The sequence below is a fragment of the Lynx rufus genome, unplaced genomic scaffold, assembly GCF_022079265.1.
Source record: "Lynx rufus isolate CCGP_SWC_20201006 ecotype Redwood Valley unplaced genomic scaffold, mLynRuf1.p SCAF_1, whole genome shotgun sequence".
Taxonomy (NCBI): domain Eukaryota; kingdom Metazoa; phylum Chordata; class Mammalia; order Carnivora; family Felidae; genus Lynx; species Lynx rufus.
This window is the reverse complement of record NW_025814823.1, coordinates 20163206-20184456: the sequence shown is the minus strand read 5'-3', so window position 1 is coordinate 20184456 and position 21251 is coordinate 20163206. Positions and strand designations below refer to the sequence as shown.

The window sequence follows — 21251 nt, the reverse complement described above, 5'->3', positions numbered from 1 at the left end:
TGTTCTCTAAGCAGACAAGCATGAAGTCATGGAGATATAAGCCTACCTGTGTGTTGGGGAACAATATCATTTCCAAATAGGTGCAAAACACAAAGATTACTCCTTCGGTCTTGTGTCTTTCTGGAACTGTACAGTGTTGCAGAGCTTGCTACCGGGTCTGTTCCGCCAAGGGACACGTTCAGATTTGTCCTTCTCCACATCACGCAGATTGGTGTGTGCAGTGAAATTAGGGAGGCTGTGTGACTGTTAGCAGGAAGCCAGGCAGTGTGGATGGTTATCACTTGGCTGCCATTTGGCCAATTCTGGAGAAAAAGTACTTTTCTTCTATTATAGAATGACACACAGGATAAAATGACCATCTAGCAAAGATTTATATGGCCTAGAAAAATCTCTTTGACACTATTCAAATGTCCTATCTAGAAATGTCACTGATTTCACCAAATGCGCACAGGTTTTGTTTACCTTTACAGTGCGATTTTCCTCTAAACCGTCCTCATTTCTTTCCAATGACCACTCTAAAAAACAACACAGGGTTTCAGGTTGAGCTGGTGACATAGGAGGGTCCCAAATTCACCCCCTTCCCTGGACACACTAAGACTACAGCTGTGAGATTTGCTTTCTTCTGAAGGAAACCCAAAAACCGGGTAAGCAGATCCCCCAGATCAGGCAAACAAGAAGCACACCCACATCAAAGTGGGTAAGAGCGGGAGTTCTGATCCAAGATGACAATGTAGGAAGACCTTGAACTCACCCTCCTCCATGGGCACACCAAATCTGTACCTGTTTATGGAGCAGTTCCCCCCTGAGGGCTGAATGAACAGCTTCTGCATAACAGAAGACCGAGAAGTCACATATCCAGAGAGTTGGGGGCATGAAGGGAACCCCCCCAACCCTTGACATTATGAACTGAAGAGGGAAGAGTTAGTACAAAGGGACTGTGAGCTGATTCATCTGTCCTAGGGCACAGAAAAAAAAGGCTGCAGTTTAAAACAGCAACTACAATACAAAGGAACTAGCCCTATAACCCGGCCGCAAGGCAAGAGAGCTGCTGGAACTCTCCCTGGGTCTAAGGGGCAGGCTTCCCCGCCCCTAAGCTTGGCAGTACGGGTGGGAGCAGGGTCCATGTGCCCGAGCCAGCCTAACTCAGTGACCTCCAGGCCCCTAGCCCACAGCACACGAGCTGTCCCCCTGAGGTGGCCTCAACACAGTGCTGCACACACCAGGACAGCCCTGCTCAGCACTTACTACATTTTCAGCTATTGCACGAAGGTGACACAGGCACAAGCAACCTGAAGTACTCCAGGCTCATACCACTTCAACTTCAGCTGGGTACCCCCAGTACAGAGTGCTCTGGAGCAGCTCATGCCTGCTTCAGCTCTTAGTTACACTGCCAGAACATCCCAGGACCCCCCCAGCGGCACCATGCCTTAGTTCCAGGTGCCCTACCAGAGTGCCCTCTGCTGGAGAGCCCCAGGACACCCTGGCTTGCACCCACAGTCTACAAAGGGGATGACTGTACCCAAGACCATTCCTTTGAGTTTAGAAGTAGCTATTCTACCTAACTCATGGATCCACAGAAAGTCAAGCAATATGAGGAGACAGAAGAATAGGTTTCAAATAAAAACAAAAAATTTCAGAAAAAGACCCAAATTAAATGGAGATAAGCAACATGCCTCATAATGGGTGTAAAGTGATGGTACATGAAGATACTAACTAGACTGGAGAGAAAAGTAGAAGGACCCAATGAGAACTTCAACCAAGAAAAAAATGTAAAAAAGAATCAGAGTTGGAAAATACAATAACTGAAATGACAAATATTTTAGAGGGAGTCAGCAGTAGATTACCAGATGCAGAAGAACGGATCAGTGACGTGGAAAACAATAGAACAGCTAAAGGAGAAAATAATTTTGAAAAGTGAAGTAGGTTAAGGGATTTCTTGGACATCAAACAGACAAAAACTTGAATTATAGGGGGGGTCCCAAAAGAATAAGAAAGAAAGGTATAGAAAACTTATTTGAAGAAATAATTTAAAACATCCCTAACCTAAGGAGATAAATAGACATCCAAGTTGAAGAAAGAGTTCCAAACAAGATAAACCCATGGAGTTCTACACCATAACACATAATAATTAAAATACCACAGGTTTAAAGGTGAAGAGAATTTTAAAAGTTGCAAGAAGCAAAAAGTTACATATAAAGGACACCCCACAAGGCTATTAACTGATTTTTCAGCAGAAATGGAATGTATCATGCTACTCCCTTCTGGAATGCAAAAATCTGGGAGAGAAAAAAATCTTACAACCAAAAATATTCTACCCGGCATGGTTATCGTTCATAAGTGAAGGAGAGATCACAAGTTTCCCAGATAAAAGTTAAAGGAGTACATCACCACTAAACCAGCCTTAAAAGTAATGATAAAGGGACATGTTGATGTGGAAAAGGCCATAATTAGAAGGAAATTATGAATAAAAAGATATAAAACTGACAGCATTTTTATATGTGGAGGGGGAGTAGAAAAGTTCTTTGGACACATTCTAAAACTTAAGTGACCATCCACTTGATATAGACATGATGCTATATATAAAGCTCGTAGTAATGATAAACCAAAAACCTGTAATAGATAAAAGGACAGAGAAAGCCAAGCATAACACTACAGAAAGTCATCAATCACAAGGAAAGAGACCAAGAAAAAAAATGAGCAGAGAAGAACTACAAAAACAACCAGAAACCAATTAACAAAATGGCAATAAAGACATACATGTCAATAACTCTGGTTTCTCTTCAGATCGCATAAATCTTCCCCCTTTAAAAGATTTTTTTAACGTGGTATTTATTTTTTGAGAGAGAGAGAGAGAGACAAAGCATGAGTGGCGGAGGGGCAGAGAGAAAAGGAGTCACAGTCCAAAGCAGGCTCTGAGCTGTCAGCACAGAGCCTGCTGCAGGGCTCGAACTCATGAACCACAAGATCATGACCTGACCCGAAGTCAGATGCTTAACCAACTGAGCCACCCAGGTGTCCCAATATTACTTTAAATGTAAATAATCTGAATGCTCCAATCAAAAAACATAAGGTGGCAGAACAGATTTAAAAAAAAACAAAACACCCATCTTTATGCTGCCTACAAGAGACTTCAGATCTAAAGATGCCTAAAGACTGAAAGTGAAAGGATGGAAAAACATATTCCATGCAAAACAAAAACAAAAACAAAAACAAAACAAAGCATAGGATAGCAGTGCTTTATCAGATGAAATAGACTTTCTCTTTTGTTACAGTCTATATCTTTTGTTTTAAAGAAGGGCATTACATAAGTAAGAGGATATAACAATTGTAAATATCTATGTACCTAATATTGGAGCATCTAAATACATAAAGCAACTATTAACAGACATAAAGAGAAAAATTGACAGCAATACAAGAATAGTAGGGAATTTTACCACCCTACATATATCAATGAATAGACCCTGCAGGCAGAAAATAGGGAAACAGTGTCTTTGAATGACTCATTAGACCAGATGGAGTTAACAGATGTAAACAGAACACTGCACCTAAAAACAACAGAATAACATTCTTTTCAAGTACACATGGAATATTTTCCAGACTAGATCACATATAGGCCAAAAACAAGTTTTAATAAATCAGCATCTTTTTTCTCCATAACAGTATGAAAAGTAGAAATCAATCACAAGAAAAAAACTGGAAAAAAACCCCAGAAATCTATGGAAGCTAAACAGCATGCTACTGAACAACCAATGAATGGGCCAGTGAAGAAATCAAAGAGGAAATCGAAAAATACATGGAAACAAATGAATACACAATGGTCCAAAATCTTTGAGACACAACGATGACAGTTCTAAGAGAGGAATTTATAGTGAAACAGGCCCATCTCAAGAAATACAAAAAATCCCAAATAAACTAACCCTACAAATAAAGGAACTAGAAAAAGAACAAAGCCCAAGGTTAAGTAGAAGGAAGGAAATAATAAAGACCAGAGCAGAAATAAATGAAATAGGGACTGGAAAAAGAAAGAAAAAGAAAAACAGAAAAGATCAATGGAACCAAGAGCTGGTTCCTTAAACTATAAACAAAATTGATAAGCCTTTGGCCAGACTCAAAAAAAGAGAGGCCCCAAATAAAATCAGAAACAGAAGTAAAAACCAACACCACAGAATGTGTGGTTCTAAGAGACCACCACAAAAAAAAATTATATGCCAACAAATAGGACAACCCAGGAGAAATAGGAAAAAATGTAAAATCTGAACAGACCAATTACGAGTAACAAAATTGAGTTGGTAATCAAAACACTCCCAACAAACAAAAGTCCAGTACCAGATAGATTCACAGGTGAATCTACTAAACACTTAAAGAAGAGTCAAAACCTATTCACTAGCTATTCCAAAAAAAAAAAAATAGGAAGGAAAGCTTCCAAACATGTTCTTCAGGGCCAGTATTGTCCTGATACCAAAACCAGACAGGGACACTATGAAAAAAATAAAGCTGTAGGCCAGTATCCCTGATAAGCACAGATGTAAAAATCCTCAACAAAATGCTAGCACACTGCATTCAGTAGTACATTAGAAGGATCGAGCATTCACCTTAAGTGGGATTCATTCCAGGATGCATGCATGCTTTGATATTAGCATATCAATCAGCACGATACCCACATTAACAAAACTAAGAATAAAAATCATATGATCATCTCAATAGATGCAGAAAAGACATCTGACAAAATTCAACATTCATTCATAATAAAACTCAACAAAGTGGGGAGTTTAGAGGAAACATACCTCAACATAATAAAAGCCGTATATGACAAGCTCACAGCTAACCTGCTACTCATGAAAACCTGAGAGCTTTTCCTCTGAGATCAGGAGCAAGACAAGGATGTCCAGTCTTGCCACTTTCATTTAAAATAGAACTGAAAGTCCTAGCCACAGCAATAAGAAAAAGAAATAAAGGTTATCCAGATTGGTAAGGAAGAAGTTAAACTGTCACTACTTGCTTGCCGATGACATGATACTATATACGTGGAAAACCCTAAAGATTCCACCAAAGGAACTATTAGAAGTGATAAATGAATTAAGTGAGGTTGTAGGATACAAAATGAATACACAGAAACTGGTTGTGTTTCTATACACTAATAACAAAGTAGCAGAAAAACTAAGAAAACAATTCTAACTTCATTAAAAAAGAATACATACGGGGGCGCCTGGGTGGCTCAGTCGGTTAAGCGTCCGACTTCAGCTCAGGTCACGATCTCGCGGTCCGCGAGTTCGAGCCCCGCATCGGGCTCTGGGCTGGTGGCTCAGAGCCTGGAGCCTGCTTCTGATTCTGTGTCTCCCTCTCTCTCTGCCCCTCCCCCGTTCATGCTCTGTCTCTCTCTGTTTCAAAAATAAATGTTAAAAAAAAAATTAAAAAAAAAAGAATACATACGTACCAGTAAACTAATCCAAGGAGCTGAAAGACCTACACTCTGAAAACTACAAAACATTGGTGAAAGAAACTGAAGACAAACAAATGGAAAGCTATTCCATGCTCATGGATTAGAAAAATTATGTTAAAATGTCCATACTACCCAAAGCAATCTGCAAATACAGTGCAACCCCGATCAAAATACCAATAGTATTTTTCACAGAACCAGAAAAAATGATCCCAATATTTGTATGGGATCACAAAGACCCTGAATGACCAAAGCAATCTTGGGAAAGAACAAAGCTGGAGGTATCACAATCCTTGATGTCAAGATAGACTACAAAGCTATTGTGATCAAAACAGGATGGTACTGGCACAAAAATGACAGATCAATGGAACAGAATAGAGAGCCCAGAAATAAGCCCACATTTATATGGTCAATTAATGTCAACAAGAGAGGCAAGCATATACAACAAAGACAGTCTCTTCAACAGATGGTGCTGGGAAAACTGGACAGCTACATGCAAAAGAATAAAACTAGACAGCTTTCTTACACCACTCACAAAAATAAACTCCAAATGGATTAAGAACTTAGATGTGAGACCTGAAACCATAAAGCTTCTGGAAGAAACATAGGCAATAATCTACTGAACATGAGCCTTGGCAACATTTTTCTAGATATGTCTCCTAAAAGCAAAAATAAACTACTGGGACTACACCAAAAATTAAAAGCTTTTCCACAGCAAAGGAAACTGTCAACAAAATGAAAAGGCAACCTACCGAGTGAGAAAAGATATTTTCAAATGATGTATCTGATAAGCAGTTAATATCCAAAATATACAAAGAACTTACACAACTCAACATCAGAAAAATAATCCGATTAAAAAATGGGCAGAGGATCGGAATAGACATTCCTCCAAAGAAAACATAAAGATGGCCAACGGACACATGAAAGGATGCTCAGCATCACTAATCATCAGGGAAATGCAAATCAAAACCACAATGAAATATCAACACCTATCAGAAGAGCTAGTTTCAAAATGATAAGAAAGAACTGTTGGCAGGAATATGGAGAAAAGGGAACCTTGATGCACTGCTGTTGGGAATATAAATTGGTACAGCCACTGTGGAAAACAGTATGGAAGTGCCTCAAAAAATTAAAAGCCAATACCCTATGATCCAGTAATTCCACTACTAGGTATTTAGCCAAAGGAAACAAAAACACTAATTCAAAAAGATATATGCACCCCTATGTTTAGTGTAGCATCAGCCAAGATATGGAAGCAACCCAGTGTCCACTGATAGATGAATGGATAAAGAAGATACGTGTGTGTGTGCGTGCGTATACACAAATGCATACATAGACAATGGAATATTAGCTATAAGAAAGGATAAGATTGCCATTTGTAACAACATGGATGGACCTGGAAGGTATTATGCTAAGTGAACTAAAATGAAAGACAAAACAGAAACAGACCCATTAATACAGAGAACTGATGGTTGCCAGAGGGGAGGGGAGTGGGAGATACAGGCTTCCTGTTAGTGAATGAATAGGTCCTGTGGATGAAAGGTGCAGCATAGGGAACACAGTCAATGTTACTGTCATAGTGTCTTATGGTGACAGTTGGTAGCTACAATTGAGGTGAGCATAGTGTAACATACAGACTTGTTGAATCACTGTGTTGTGTACCTGTAAGTAACGTAATGTGGTGTGCCAACTCTACTTCAATTAAAAAAAAAAATTGGTCAGAGAGACTGAGACACAGTCTCACAATGAATCTCAGCCCTGGCAAGGTAACCCACCATCAAGAGGGATCTCACAACTCATAATCTCTCCCTGTGGAGTAAAGGCTTTGAACTCCTCTTGTGGTTCTACAGCTTCTAAGACCTGAACCTGGGAGATAAGTCCCCAAAACAGCTAGCTTTGAAAACCATGGGCCTCATGTCCATGAGACCCACAAGGCTATAGTGATCTGGGAAATAGTTCTTTTTTATTTCTTTTAATTTTTTATTAAAAAAAATTAAGTTTACTTATTTTGAGAAAGGCAGAGACAGTGTGAGTAGGGGAGGGGCAGAGAGAGGTAGAATCCCAAGCAGGCTCTGCACTATCAATGCAGAGCCTGACTCGGGGCTTGAACTCACAAAACCATGAGATCATGACCTAAGCCAAAACCGAGAGTCAGATGCTTAACTGACCGAGCCCCAGGCGCCCTGAGAAATAGTTCTTAAAGGGCTAGACAGTGCCCTGATTTTTGCAGCTGTCATCCAGGAGACACTCCTTGGCTGCTTGCTCTAGTGTCCAGGGGGTCTTACTTTCATGGGTTCCACAGGATTTTAACAAACTGAAAAAGAGTTCTTAACCAGCTATACGTCAGGGCACAGCAAAGAAGCATCAGACTGAAATACTCTTTAAAAGAAGCTTATTAGCGTATCTTTATAGCTATGGCCTGTGGGGCATGCTTTTATTTAAACACTTGTATAGGAGCTGACTACAGTCCTCTCCAGAGACCGGGAGGGCTGGTGGGCACCATCCTTGTGCTCTCCATCTTCACACTTTTCCTCTTCCTGGCCCAAGTTTGCCAGTGTCTCCACGAAAGGAGCTTTTATATTTTTTGGTGCCCTAGGTTTTGTGGCTGCCACCCTGAGAAAACATTCCTTGATGGCTTGGCTCTGGTGTCCAGCAGGGCTTGTGTTCCCAGATTCAGTGGGATGGTAGCAAACAAAGAAATGGTTCTTAACTGGCTGTCATCCCAGAGCTCAGTGCAGAGGGAGCAGACAGTAATGCCTGTCACCCAGTCTTCTGCTGAAAGAGGTATATTTGCATACTTTCAAATGTGCTGCTTGAGGTTCTTGCTTTCCATCAGCCTGAATCTAGGTGCTGACCGAGATCCTCCCTCTGGGATACTCACAGGTCTTAGAGCGCCCTCAATTGTTTGGAGCAATTAGGAATAAAATGGGCTGCTTGGACAAACACAAAGTTTTTGAGATAAAGAGCTAGAGCAAGGATGAATAATAGTTTCATCTCGTACATGATCCCAGTCCTTCAGACTGGGAAGTGTGGCTCTTTTCTCTAACACAACCAACACAGAAAATCAAAGAAAATGAACAAAAGAACATGTCCCAAACGAAATAACAAGATGAAATCTCAGAAAAAGACCTTAATGAAACAGAGATAAGTTATTTACCTGATGAAGATGCTCACTGAGCTCAGGAGAAAATGAATGAACAAAGGGAGAAGTTCAACAAAAAGAAAATATAAGAAAGTACCACATAAGAAGTCATAGAGCTGAAGAACAATTATTGAACTGAAAAATGCACTGGACGGGTTCAACAACAGACTAGATGAAGCAGAAAAAAGGATCAGTAAACTTCAAGACAGGGCTTTGGAATTCCTCCAATTAGACCAGCAAACAGAAAAAAATAAGAACAAGAGTGAAGATAGCTTAAGGAACTTATGGGACACTATGAAGCTAACTAACATTCCTATTATAAGGGTCCCCAGATGGAGAAGTGAAAAAGGAGCAGAAAATCTGACAAAATAATGGATGAAAACATTCCTGATCTGGGGAAGGAAACAGACATCCATATCCAAGAAGTCCAGAGAGTTTCAAAGAAGATGAACCCAAAGAGACCCATGTAAGACACATTATAATTAAAGTGTTAAAAGTTAAAGACAAGGAGAGAATCTTAAAAGCAGAAAAACAACTTCTTACATACAAGGGAACCCCTGTAAGACCATCACTGGATTTTTCAGCAGCAACTTTGCAGGCCAGAAGTGTGTGGAATGATACACTCAAAGTGCTGAAAGGAAAAGAAAAAAACTGCCAACCAAGAATACTGGGTGAAGCTGTCCTTCAGTTGAAGAAGAGAAAGTTTTTCACACAATCAAAAGCTAGAGTTCATTACCACTAAAGCGGTCTCACAAGAAATGTTGAGGGGACTACTTTTAGTTGAAACAAAAGGATGTTAATGAGTAACAGGAAAACAAAAAAGTATAAATCTCACTGCTAAAAGTAAATATATAGTAAAATTCAGAAAAGTCTAATTTTGTAAAGGTGATGGGTTCATCATTTATGATGCTAGTATGGAGGTTAAAAGACAAAAGTTGTAGGAATAACTATAACTACAGTAATTTGTTATTGGATATACAGGATAAAATGATATAAATTATGGCATCAAAACAAAAATGTTGGGGTGGAGCATAAATATTTAGAGCTTTAGGATGTGTTCAAACTTGTTTTACATTAAAATGAACTACAGTATATAAGTTGTTTTTTGTAAGCCTCGTGGTATCCCAAAGCAAAAGCCTGTAGTATATACACACAAGATAAAGAGAAAGGAATCTAAACACACCACTGCAGAAAATCATTAAGTCATAAAGGAAGAGATCAAGAAAAGAAAGGGATTATAAAACAGAAAACAGTTTTAACAAAATGGCAGTAAGTACATACCTGGCCATAATGGCCTTAAATGTAAATGGGGGAACTTGGGTGATTCAGTTGGTTAAGCATCTGACTCTTGATTTCAGCTCAGGTCATGATCTCATGGTTCATGAGTTCAAGCCCTGCACTGGTCTCCATGCTGACAGTATGGAACCTGCTTGGGATTCTTTGTCTCCCTCTATCTCTGCCCCTCCCCTCCTTGCTCTCTGTCTCTATCAAAATAAATAAATAAGCAAATAAATAAGCAAGTGTGAATGGACTAAATTCTCCCCTCAAAGACAGAATGGCTGAATGGATTTTAAAAAACATATCTCTATACAAGATGTATCTATATACTACCTACAAGATGCTTCTGGACAGAAAGTAAAGGGATAAAGATTTTCCATACAAATAGAAATGGAAAGAAAGCAGGGGTAAGCTATACTTCTATCAGACAAAATAGACTTTAAGAAAGACTGTAATAAGAGACAAAGGTTATTTTATAATGATTTTATAGTGTCTCATTTGTCAATGGAAATTCCACATGCTAAAATGTGCGACACAGCTAAAGCATTTCTGTGACAGAAGTTCATAGAGATAAATGCCTACATCAAGAGACCACAATGAGCTCGAATAAACAACCTAACTTTACACCTCAAGAAATTAGAAAAAGAAAAAAGAAAACCCAGATGTAGTAGAAAGGAGATAATAAAAAGATCAATGAACTTAAGAAAAGCTAAAACAGAATTGACAAACCATTAGTTCAACTCCTCACAAAAAAAAAAAAAAAGGACATCCTTCAAAAAAATAAAATCAGAAATGAAAGAGATGTTAAACTGAGTACCACAGAAAAAAAGGATCATAGGAGACTTCTATGAGAAATTATATGCCAGGGCACCTGGGTGGCTCAGCCAGTTAAGCATTGAACTTTGGCTCAGGTCATGACCTCACAGTTCATAACTTTGAGCCCAGCATTGGGCTTTCTCTCTGCTGTCAGCACAGAGCCTGCTTCAGATCCTGTGTCTCCCTCTCTCTCCGTCCCTCCCCTGCACACTCTATCAAAAATAAACATTTTTTTTAATTTTAAGAAAAGAAAGAATGGATAAATTGTCAGAAACATAAAATCTACCAAGACTAAATCATGAAGAAATAGATAATCTGAACAAACCAATTACTAATAAGGAGACTGAATGAATAATCAAAAACTTCCCAATAGAAGTCCAGGACCAGATGTCTTCACTGGTGAATTCTACCAAACATTTAAAGAAGAAATAGCAATTCTTCTCAAACTCATCCAAAAAATAGGAGAGAAGGGAACATTCCAAACTCATTTTACGAGGCCAGCATTGCCTTGATACCAAAAGCAGACAAAGATGCCACAAGAAAATTACAAATCATTATCCCTTATCAACATACATGGAAAAATCCTCAACAAAATAATATTAGCAGACTGAATTGAACAATACATTAAAAGGATTATACACCATGATCAAGGAGGGATTTATTCCAGGGATGCAAGGATAGTTCAAAATCTGCATATCAGTGTTATATACCACATTAACAAAATGAAGGATAAAAATTGTATGGTCATTACAATAGATGCAGAAAAATCATTTGACAGAATTCCACATTTACAAAAAAAAAACTGGGGTTGGGTATAGAAGAAACACACCTTAACATCATAAAGGTATATATATAACAGTTAAGCCCACTGCTAACATCATAGTGGTAAAACGCTGAAAACTTTTCTTCTAAGGCCAGAAACAAAAGATTCCCACTCTCCCCGCATGTATTCAGTATAATATTGCAAGTCTTACATCAGTTAACGAAGACAGAGAAATAAAAGGCACCCAAATTGCAAAGAAAAAAGTAAAACTGTCACTATTGATGGATGATATACTATAAATAGAAAACCCTTAAGCCTATACTAAAAAAAAACAAAAACAAAAAAAACAAAGCCCTGTTAAAACTAATGAATTCAGTAATACTGCAGGATACAATATCAATATATACAAATTTGTGGCATTTCTATACACTAATGAACTATCAGAAAGAGAAATTAAAGCAATACTATTTATAATTTCATCAAAAGAATAAAGTACATAAAATGAATTTAACCAAGTTGAGAGACCTATACATTGAAAACCAAAGACATTGATGAAATTGAAGAAGACACAGATTATGGAAAGGTATTTCATGCTCATGGTTTGGAAGGAAATGATCAGTATTGCCAAAAAAAAAAAAAAAAATGTCCGTACAGCCTAAAGCAATCTACGTATTCAGTGCAATCCTTATCAAAATCTCAATGGTATTTTTCGTACACCTAGAACAAATAATCCTAAAATGTGTATGGAACCACAGAGGATCCTGAATAGCCAAAGCAATCGTAAGAAAACAACAAATCTGGGGACTTCACACTTCCTGATTCCAAACTATATTACAAAGCTATAACAATAAAAACAGTATGGTATTGGCATGAAAACAGACACAAAGAGTCATGGAACAGAATAAGGAGCCCAGAAATAAACTCACACTTATGTGGTTGGTTAATTTACAACAGTGGAGCCAAGAATATACAATGCAGAAAGGACAGTTTCTTCAGCAACTGGGACTGGGAAAATTGGACAGACAGCCACATGCAGAAGAATGAAACTGGACCACTGTTTTATACCACACACACACACACACACAAACTCGAAATGGATTAAATGATTGAACTTAACTGAAATAAGATCCCTAGAAGAAAACAGGTGGTAAGCTGCTTGACATTGGTCTTGGTGATGATTTTTTGGATTTGACACCAAAAGGAAAGGCAGCAGAAGCAAAAATAAACAGGCTGCACGCTAGAAGGCCTCTGCACAGCAGAGTAAAAGCAACCGTCAACAAAATGAAAAGGCAACCTACTGAGTGGAAGAAAATATGTGCAAATATGTATCTGGTAAGGGGTTGATATCCAGATAAAGAATTCACGTGACTCAGTAGCAAATAAACAAAAAATCTTATTAAAAAATGGGCAGAGATGCTGAATGGAGATTTTTCTATAGGGGGCTTTCAGATGGGCAGCAGGTACTTATTACGGTGCTCAACGTCGCTAATCATCAGGGACATGCAAATCTAAACCACAAACGCTATCTACCACCTCACCCCAATCCGAATGGCTATTACCAGACAAGAAACCACGTGTTCTCAAGGATGAGGAGTAAAGGCTGAGGAATGTAAATTGTTGCAGCCGCTGTGGAAAACATCATGGAGATTCCTCAAAAACTAAAAATAGAACTATCATGTGATCCAGCAATTCCACTCGTAAGCGCTCATCCAAAGAAAATGAAAACAGTGACGCAAAAAGATATTTGCACGCACCCTCCCACGTACACTGCAGCATTATTTAAAATAGCCAAGGTACAAAGCCACCTATGTGCCCACCAGCAGATGAACGTGTAAAGAAAAATATTTTTTTTTTAGCCATAGAAAAAGAAGGAAATTCCACCACTTATGACAACATAGGGTCTATCTATGCTAAGGCAGTATGCTAAGCAAGATAAGTCAGAGAAAGAGAGGTACCATATGATCTTACTTATATGTGGATTAAAAAAAAATCATAGATACAAGGAACTGACTGGTGATTGTCAGAATCGGGAGATGGGGAGTGAAGCTGTTCAAAAGATGTAAACGTTTGTAAAATTATCAAATAAGCCCTGGGGATGTAACACAGCTTGATGACTGTAGTTAACGATACTGGGCTGTATACTCAAAGTTGCTAAGAGAGCAAATTAAAAGTTCTCATTACAGGAAAAAAAAAGTCTATCTGCGGTGATGGATTAACTAGGCTCATTTCACAATATACATAAACATCGAAAAATTATGTTGTACACCTGGAACTGATGTTATATATCAACTATATTTCAATAAGAATTGTTTTGGTAAAATAATTTTATTCAAAATTTTTTAAAGAATTTCACAAACAACATAGGCTTTGCCTGTGGGTATCCCTCTTAGTGGTTATATGGAAACTTCCCAAAGGACAGTGAAAGGAGAAGGAAGATGTGTTTTCTTTAGAACAAAAATCTGATTTCTCATGTGAACCCATTGCCCAATTTCCTTGAATTGCCCCTAATTTTTTTTTTTTATTAGTCCCTGGGTTAAAAGCTCTATTGCTGACTCATTACATAGCAGACAATGCCACAGTCGTTGTGTTCGTGCCAAGGACACGACAAGAAATGACCTTTCTCAGAAAGAGGAAGTGTGAGGATGAACGTGAACTCCGGTGTGACACTGCCCAGGGTCACTGGGTCAGGGGCAGAATCCCCTTCCCTGGGGAATCTACCCATGTGCCAGGGAATGAACCTACTGACACCCAGATCATTGAAAGAGATGCTTCGGCTCAGACTCCTTTACCTCCCTAACTGCAAACTGTCTATGCTCACAGTTGCATGAGAAGCTTCTGGGTTGATTACTGCAATTTCAGGTTTTTGATGATTTCAGAGACATAATCAGATCTCCTGGCTAGCTGCCTTAAGCAGATTCATTTATCGAATGCCATTCCGTTCCATAAATAGCAAAGGGGGGAACCACTGGCTTCCAGTGAGTCAGCTAGCCTGCACTGCTTCAAAGAGAAAGGAAGGTGACCCCGAGGTACATTGCTGCTGTCACAGAAGGCAGAGAGAGGCTTCCAAGGAAGGAGGGCACATAGGGTATTGTTTCAACTCTGGAAAGATCACCTGGGGAGGGGTTTCCTGAAACATCTCCAACCATTCATTCTCAGCCTCTAGTGTTCCTGGTCAAGTTAGACGAGCAGACGAGAGAGGCCGGAAACAGCTACCGCAGCCAGGAGGACACAAGAAAGCAGCTCCGTGTTTGGTCTACGCGACTTGTCTTTCAGACAGACAAGACTCTGCTTCTTCTGTACAGAGCTGGGGAATACCACCAGGGAATACCAGATGTGCTGCAAACACATCCCACGTGTGCTCAGCCCGACAGCTGGGGTGTGGAGGCTCGCAGCCACCCTCCTGCAGCTCCCTGCCCCCAGACCCTGTCATTACCACCAGCCAACCCCGGTCCAGTTGAGCCCCACCTGCCCAGCTGGCACTTCCACGGCGCACCTGGGCCCCCCTCTGGTGACAAACACCAGGTGCCTCCTCCTCTCTTCAAAGCAGCATAATTTAGGGTTTATCTGAATTCCTGCCTTCATAAGGGAGTAAAAATAAGAGAGCACAGGTAGGTTTGTTAAACAAGCACAGCGATGACAATACCTGCCATCAAGTGTTCCTCCTCTGCCAGTTGTTCCTGGTTTTAAGTCAAAGTTAACACCACTCTGTCCCTGAGAGCCGAAAGATTGAGATGTCTCCTAGCACTTTCTTTCTTGGGAACCTTGGCCTTTGGCTTCTCAGGAAGTAATATTCAGAGGCTCCCTTTTTTTTTTTTTTTAATTTTTTTTTTCAACGTTTATTTATTTTTTTGGGACAGAGAGAGACAGAGCATGAACGGGGGAGGGGCAGAGAGAGAGGGAGACACAGAATCGGAAACAGACTCCAGGCTCCGAGCCATCAGCCCAGAGCCCGACGCGGGGCTCGAACTCACAGACCGCGAGATCGTGACCTGGCTGAAGTCGGACGCTTAACCGACTGCGCCACCCAGGCGCCCCGAGGCTCCCTTTTTCAAGCAGACTGAGAATGCAAACATGCTCGCCAAGAGCATGCTCCTCGAATAAGTCTCCAAAGATGGAAGTGATAGGGTAACGTGTAAGAAAATTTCCAAATAAGAAAATACACTGGGGCACCCCGGGGAATTGGCCCTGATAGACATTTTAATTAGTAAACATTGCCTCTCCCCTCCCAAAGCATCCTCCATCCCCGAGGACTTCCTTCTGTCAAGAGCTTCATGATTTATCTTCTCTTGTTTGGCCAAACTCCAGCAAGTAAGATCAGTTTGCCTCCCCGACAGCCACCTCGCTGTGATACCTCTTGGGCACAGCTGTGCCTTCAGAGGCTGCTCCTGTCCCCATCCCAAAGGTAGGACTCTTCATGCTTACCCTTCCAGAGTCAGAAGGGCTGGGTGGGAGTCCGGGAGATGCCGGAGCACGGAGCAGCAAGCCCTACTGAGTGGATCATACCTCCAGCAGGAACCAGCTCGGCTCCAAGTCTTCTTGCCATGTTCAGCAAGGTCCCTCGTGCACATAAAAGCTGGGGCTGCTGCAAACTGAAGTGTCATGGTGAGGACGGCCTTGTGCAGCGCTATCTTTAGAAGACTGACACCGAACCCACTTACAACCTGCACTAAAAGCACTCTGCGTCACGTTCTTCAAGCGTCAATAATTTCAGACCGTCAGAGATCTCAATTGCCGCTTTCACCTTTAGCTCCTTAAGCCACCCTTGGCAGAATGATTTGGGAATTTCAGGATGCTCTCCAGAGCCTGGAGGGCAGGACTAGAAGCGGCAGGACAAGGGTACACATCCACGCTACAGAATGTAGAGACTGAGAATTAAGGAGAGGATCAGGAAGGGTGGACAGCAAAGCCATACAAAATCCTGACTATCTGAACTGATGTTTAAGAAACTCATGCGAGCAACTGAAAATGCAGCTTACTTGAAATGAATCTTCAAAAGTGAAAGACTACAGCAGTATCTTCCAAATGCTCTTTCTGCCACCAGTCTTGCCCCCCCATCCAGTCCTTTCTCCTTTACCCTGCTGCCACAGATTTGGCCATGCCACCATCTTGCTTTCAAGCCTTTGGGTTTTGAAATGCAGGTGCCTTATACATACACATGATTTGGGGCCCACCACGACAAGACTCCTCTCGCCTCTCAGACCTCACCTCTTGGCTTTGGTTCCTGCCTCCAGCCTCTGATCAGGCTGCTTTTGTGCCTGAGTGTGCTTCTAGGCTTCACCTCTTGCCCTCCAGGTGGCAAACACTTCTCCCACTTCTAAGATTTCATCCAAGTGTGACTTACCAAGGCAAGCTTTCTCTACCTGTCCCCATGCTGCCTCACCCCTATTCAACCTCTCCCTCCTTTGTGCCTTAACATGGCTTGTATATTGCCATTCACTTTATCATCAGAGCTCACTTTATTACACTTGAACATTGTATTGTTAATTGTTTGCTAAGACCATGTCTTACGCAAAATTATCTGGCCTGGCCCTCCAGACATTTCTCACCCCAAAGAGCACATAGAAAATGATAATAATAATATTTATATAGTGCAACAGGCTGCTGGTGAAAGAGATCCAGATCTCAGCTCGCCTTTGATAACCCATTCAAAGCGTAAACACACCAGTGAGGAAGCCCTGCATAAAAGACCCTCGTTGATGTTGATTGAAAGAATGAGTCAATGAGTCTGTTTATAAGATTAAGAGATATCAGGGCCCCTGGGTGACTCAGCCATTAAGCATCTAACTCTTGATTTTGGCTCAGGTCACAATCTCATGGCCTTGGTATCAAGCCCCACATCAGCGCAGATTCTGTTTGGGATTCTTTCTCTCCCTCTGTGCCCCTCCCCCACATGCGCATGCTCTCTCTCAAAATAAATTTTAAAACTTTAAAAAAAGATTGCAATATCTGCAATTAGGCAAAGATCTTAGAAATCGATGAAAGGAATGGTCATATATTCACATATTTGTTGGTCAAAAAAACTCCAACAATTAAGACTTCAACATAAAGAGAAGTATGTAGATTTCTTACCCAGTTAGTCAAGGTCTCCTTGACCACTATGGCGCTAGACTCCATTTGCAACTTATCTTCCATCACTGCTTTTCATGCACCTGCACTGTAATCAAGGCAAACTACTCAGTGCCCCCTGCAAGTTCCTTGCTTACCTGCCAACAGTAGCCTCTGTTTGAGTTGGCCTCTCTCCAGAACAGCCTCCTCTCCACTCATGCCATCCACCAGGAGAACAGCTGCCCATCTCAAAGGCTCACCTTGAGGACCACCTCCCCTGAAGACTCCTCTGCTCCTACCGGGCAGGCATGGTCTCGCCCTCATAGCCCTATTCGTCATCACAGTCTCGTTCTTGTCTGACCAATTTCTTTTTTGTCTCCTATCCTTTCAATGAAATGTAAGTTTCATGTGGTCAAAGACTGAGTCTCATCGCAGTCCTTCCTCCTTTGCCTGTAACAGATGCAAGATAAATGTATATTACATTCAACTGTATTTCCCAAGTGGCTGTGGGAAGACGCAGTTCCCATTTAATAGGGAGGTAAGGGTGCTTGTTGTGTAGGGAAGGGCCGGTGTCTCATAGCCTGCTGGGTGCCAGGAAATATCTCTGATAGTAAACCATCCTCCTAATCCTTATCTCAAGGATTCATAAATCAGATGATCCTGTACTTAATAGAGCCAGACCTGCTATTCCCAAAACGATTATTTCATGGAAACTTTGCATAGTAAGGTTGGCCCATAAGCTTGGGCACTGAGCTAGGCCAGGCGGAGAATCTCAGAGAAGCAGACCCAAGTGGGAATGTGCAGCGGAAAGAGAAGTCCCCAGTTCTGTGCAATGGAAGCAGGTTCCTGGGAGGGTGGGGGAATAGCACAACAGGGTGAGGTGTTAAAGGCAGAGAGACGGCTTATCCAAGGTCTGTGGGGCATCCAAGGTGTCAGGCAGTAGTCAGCAGCCCCCCTTCCTGTCCAGGTCCTGGAAGGCAAGGTCTGTAGAGGATCAGTGGCCCCAGACGGCAAGTAAATAAATGCTAATTTCCTGATAGCCCCTCACTCGTCACAGATATACTGCCCTGAGCCACGGGCCACCCCTAGGATATGTCCTGGCAATCACACATGTACTGGAATCAAGTCCCGTGTTTTCTGAGCCGAGATGCTCTGTGCTACCCCACCCTGATCGCCCTCATCTTCCCATGAGTTACATGCAAATAGTGGTGCTCTGGTTGGAGAGAAACACACCCTCCCAGCATCCTGTTTGCACTTGCTGGTAATTCTTATCTCCGTCCTCCGTGCGCAGCCCAACCCTCATTCTTGTGGCTAATCCGCTGAGCGAGCAGTTACTCCCTGCAAGGCGAGGGCCTGCATCTCCTCCCAAGTTCAGAGAGGGCTCCTCAGGCTGAGAAGTGTGAGCCACACTCTCCCGAGCTCTGCCGCCTCTGTCTTCGCGTTAGAGTTCGGAGAAGGAAATTCCTGGTCTTGTTTGATGGCCGTGACCCTGCTGGAATTGTCCAGTGACCAGGAAGTGTGTCTCGTGACAGTCCCGCCCACCGCTAACCTGATGCGCCCTCTTCCCCCTACAGGCGCAAAGGGTGCACAGGAAGTTTCCGAAACCCGGCAGAACTCAGCCCCCGTCAGAGCAGAGACCTCATCCCGCGCCTCCGCCGAGCACCCCGGCCCCGAGCAGCGCACCTGGCCCTGGCGGCAGCCAGCAGCCCCCGCCGGAAGGGTCACACCTGGGGCCCGGCCCCACGGGCCTGCCTCCTGGGCCCCAACGAGCCAGCGGCCCTGTCAGCCTCCCCTGGTCTTTCCAGAGAAGCAAGTCCTTGTTTTGTTTGCCCACGGGAGACCCCTCCCCGGGCTCCTCGGCCCTACCACAGTGGTTCTCAAACACAGGTGACGCGGGGCACAGGGCATCGGAGTGGAGGCATGGCTGCCTCCTCTCCATCGATGACTTGGAGGGAGCCCAGGAGACGGACGTGGACACGGGCCTCCGCCTGTCCTCCTCGGACCTCTCTGTGGTCTCTGCGTATTCCGCACCCAGTAGGTTCTGCGGCACCGGGGAAGCAGCCCTCCCCTCTGCAAGATGCGGCGGCCACTGGTCCAAGCCCAGGGGTTCCAGAGACGGACCACTGCCCGCTAGGGGCGGGGTGACCACAGACACCTCCTGGGCTTCCCTCCCTTTCTTCACCAAAGGGCCCGCCAGCTCCTCCGCGACAGCTGCTGCTGCTCCCACTGCTTCCGGCACCTCCTCGCTCACAGAGTCCGCACCGGAGCCTCCCTGTGCTGCTCCCAGCGCCGAGCAGACCGGCGGGGATGCCCCACCGCCCCCAGCGTTGGCCGGACCTGTGGACAATGCCATGGAGGAATTCTACATCTGAACACCCTCTGCCCTTGTTTCTCAGACACACTGGCTCGGGTCCTGCCGGCCCCGCTGGGGCCCGAACCCCGCCTGCGTTCTCAGCCCCGCTCCCCCGTCTGTCTGGGATCCGGCTCATCACACGTTGGCCGCACGGCCCATGCTTACCTGAGAGGGGGCAGGTTTCTAGACACTCGGTGGAAAAATACCAGCGTTTTTATGCAAATAAATTCTCAAGCTTCTGTTGTAAAAATTTTTTGAATCCTCTGTTCCCTTTGAGATATGGTCTAGTGCACTTAATACAATTTAAATGCTTCCTATAATTATTTGAAATGAAAAGAAAACCTAGTCAGCCCGAGCTGATTTGGCAATTTTTCATGCTGTGAAGGAAAAACAATTAAAGCCAAAACGTTGAATGTGGGAAAGATACTAAGTGACCTGTAGGAGAGATTAGTGCACAATAATGTAACGTACAGCTTACTGGATTCTGCGTACGTATTTGCATTACCAGGGACCAGTGGCCCTGAGAATTTCCAGGGAGTGCTTAATAGTGAAAAACCTCAGCTTGATAAAACAGTAAACATATATCAGACTACGGTAGCGTCTCACTTGGATGCCGTGCGACTTCGGGAAATCTGGATTTATGCGAAGGTGGCTAATATATTTTAGAAGGATTTATCCTGAGTGACAGACTCTGTGATTTGAGTTCCCAAAACCAGACTGGCATCCACCTTTCAATGACACCTTCACCGTAACAAGGAGAGTCTGCGGAGGACCACTCCAGTACCTGGATTTATTTGGATCACTGAAGAATTGCTCATTGGAGTAGGTAGTGTTAAGATTCTTCAACTTTAAAACCCACAGTCCAAGGGCTACATATATACGTCTCTATATAAATGACAGGAGCCACATTTTATACCACTTTCTCCAATAAACGTGCATTGTCACACACCCTGATCTTTTCGTCCTTAAATAATTTGTAACATTTTTTAAGCGGCATTGCGATTGCCCAGATTAATAAATGCCCCCGTCTTCTCCAAATGGGAAGCTTTATAGGAAATGCCACCCTGGATGAACACTGTTTCATTGCTAGCTTCCCATGAGTACATAGAAGCCTTAACTGAAGCAGGAGCTCTAGCCCAACCTTAGCCTTTTCTGCCTGTTGTCTGCCTCTGTCAAGCTTGAATGGTAGTTCAGTGTCACCTTTCTCACTCCAGTGAGGGTATGTTTACAGTTCCAAACTCCACAGTGCCAAGTGCTTTCACCTTTGGGAAAGAAGGGCATGGATTTATTTGCCTTGCTCATTTCCTCATCTGGTGCTCCTCGCCTACATGACTCGTAGCCCAGCTCTCACCTCTCTGGAAGTGCCCAGACCAGTCCAGACACCGCCTCAGAATCCTCGTCGACACTGTCCTCCAAG

The 21251-nt window shown here is 42.6% G+C and overlaps 1 protein-coding gene across 1 annotated transcript in view; it reads left to right on the top strand.

Moving 5' to 3' along the window:
• FAM124A (family with sequence similarity 124 member A) overlaps positions 1-20557 on the top strand; it is a 98434-nt gene extending 77877 nt beyond the window's left edge. Inside the window, exon 4 of the mRNA XM_047079272.1 lies at positions 19056-20557. Within this exon, the coding sequence (XP_046935228.1) occupies positions 19056-19853 (798 nt within the window). The 3' untranslated portion in view covers positions 19854-20557. The remainder of the gene's footprint in view (positions 1-19055) is intronic.
• The last annotated feature ends 694 nt before the right edge of the window (positions 20558-21251 follow it).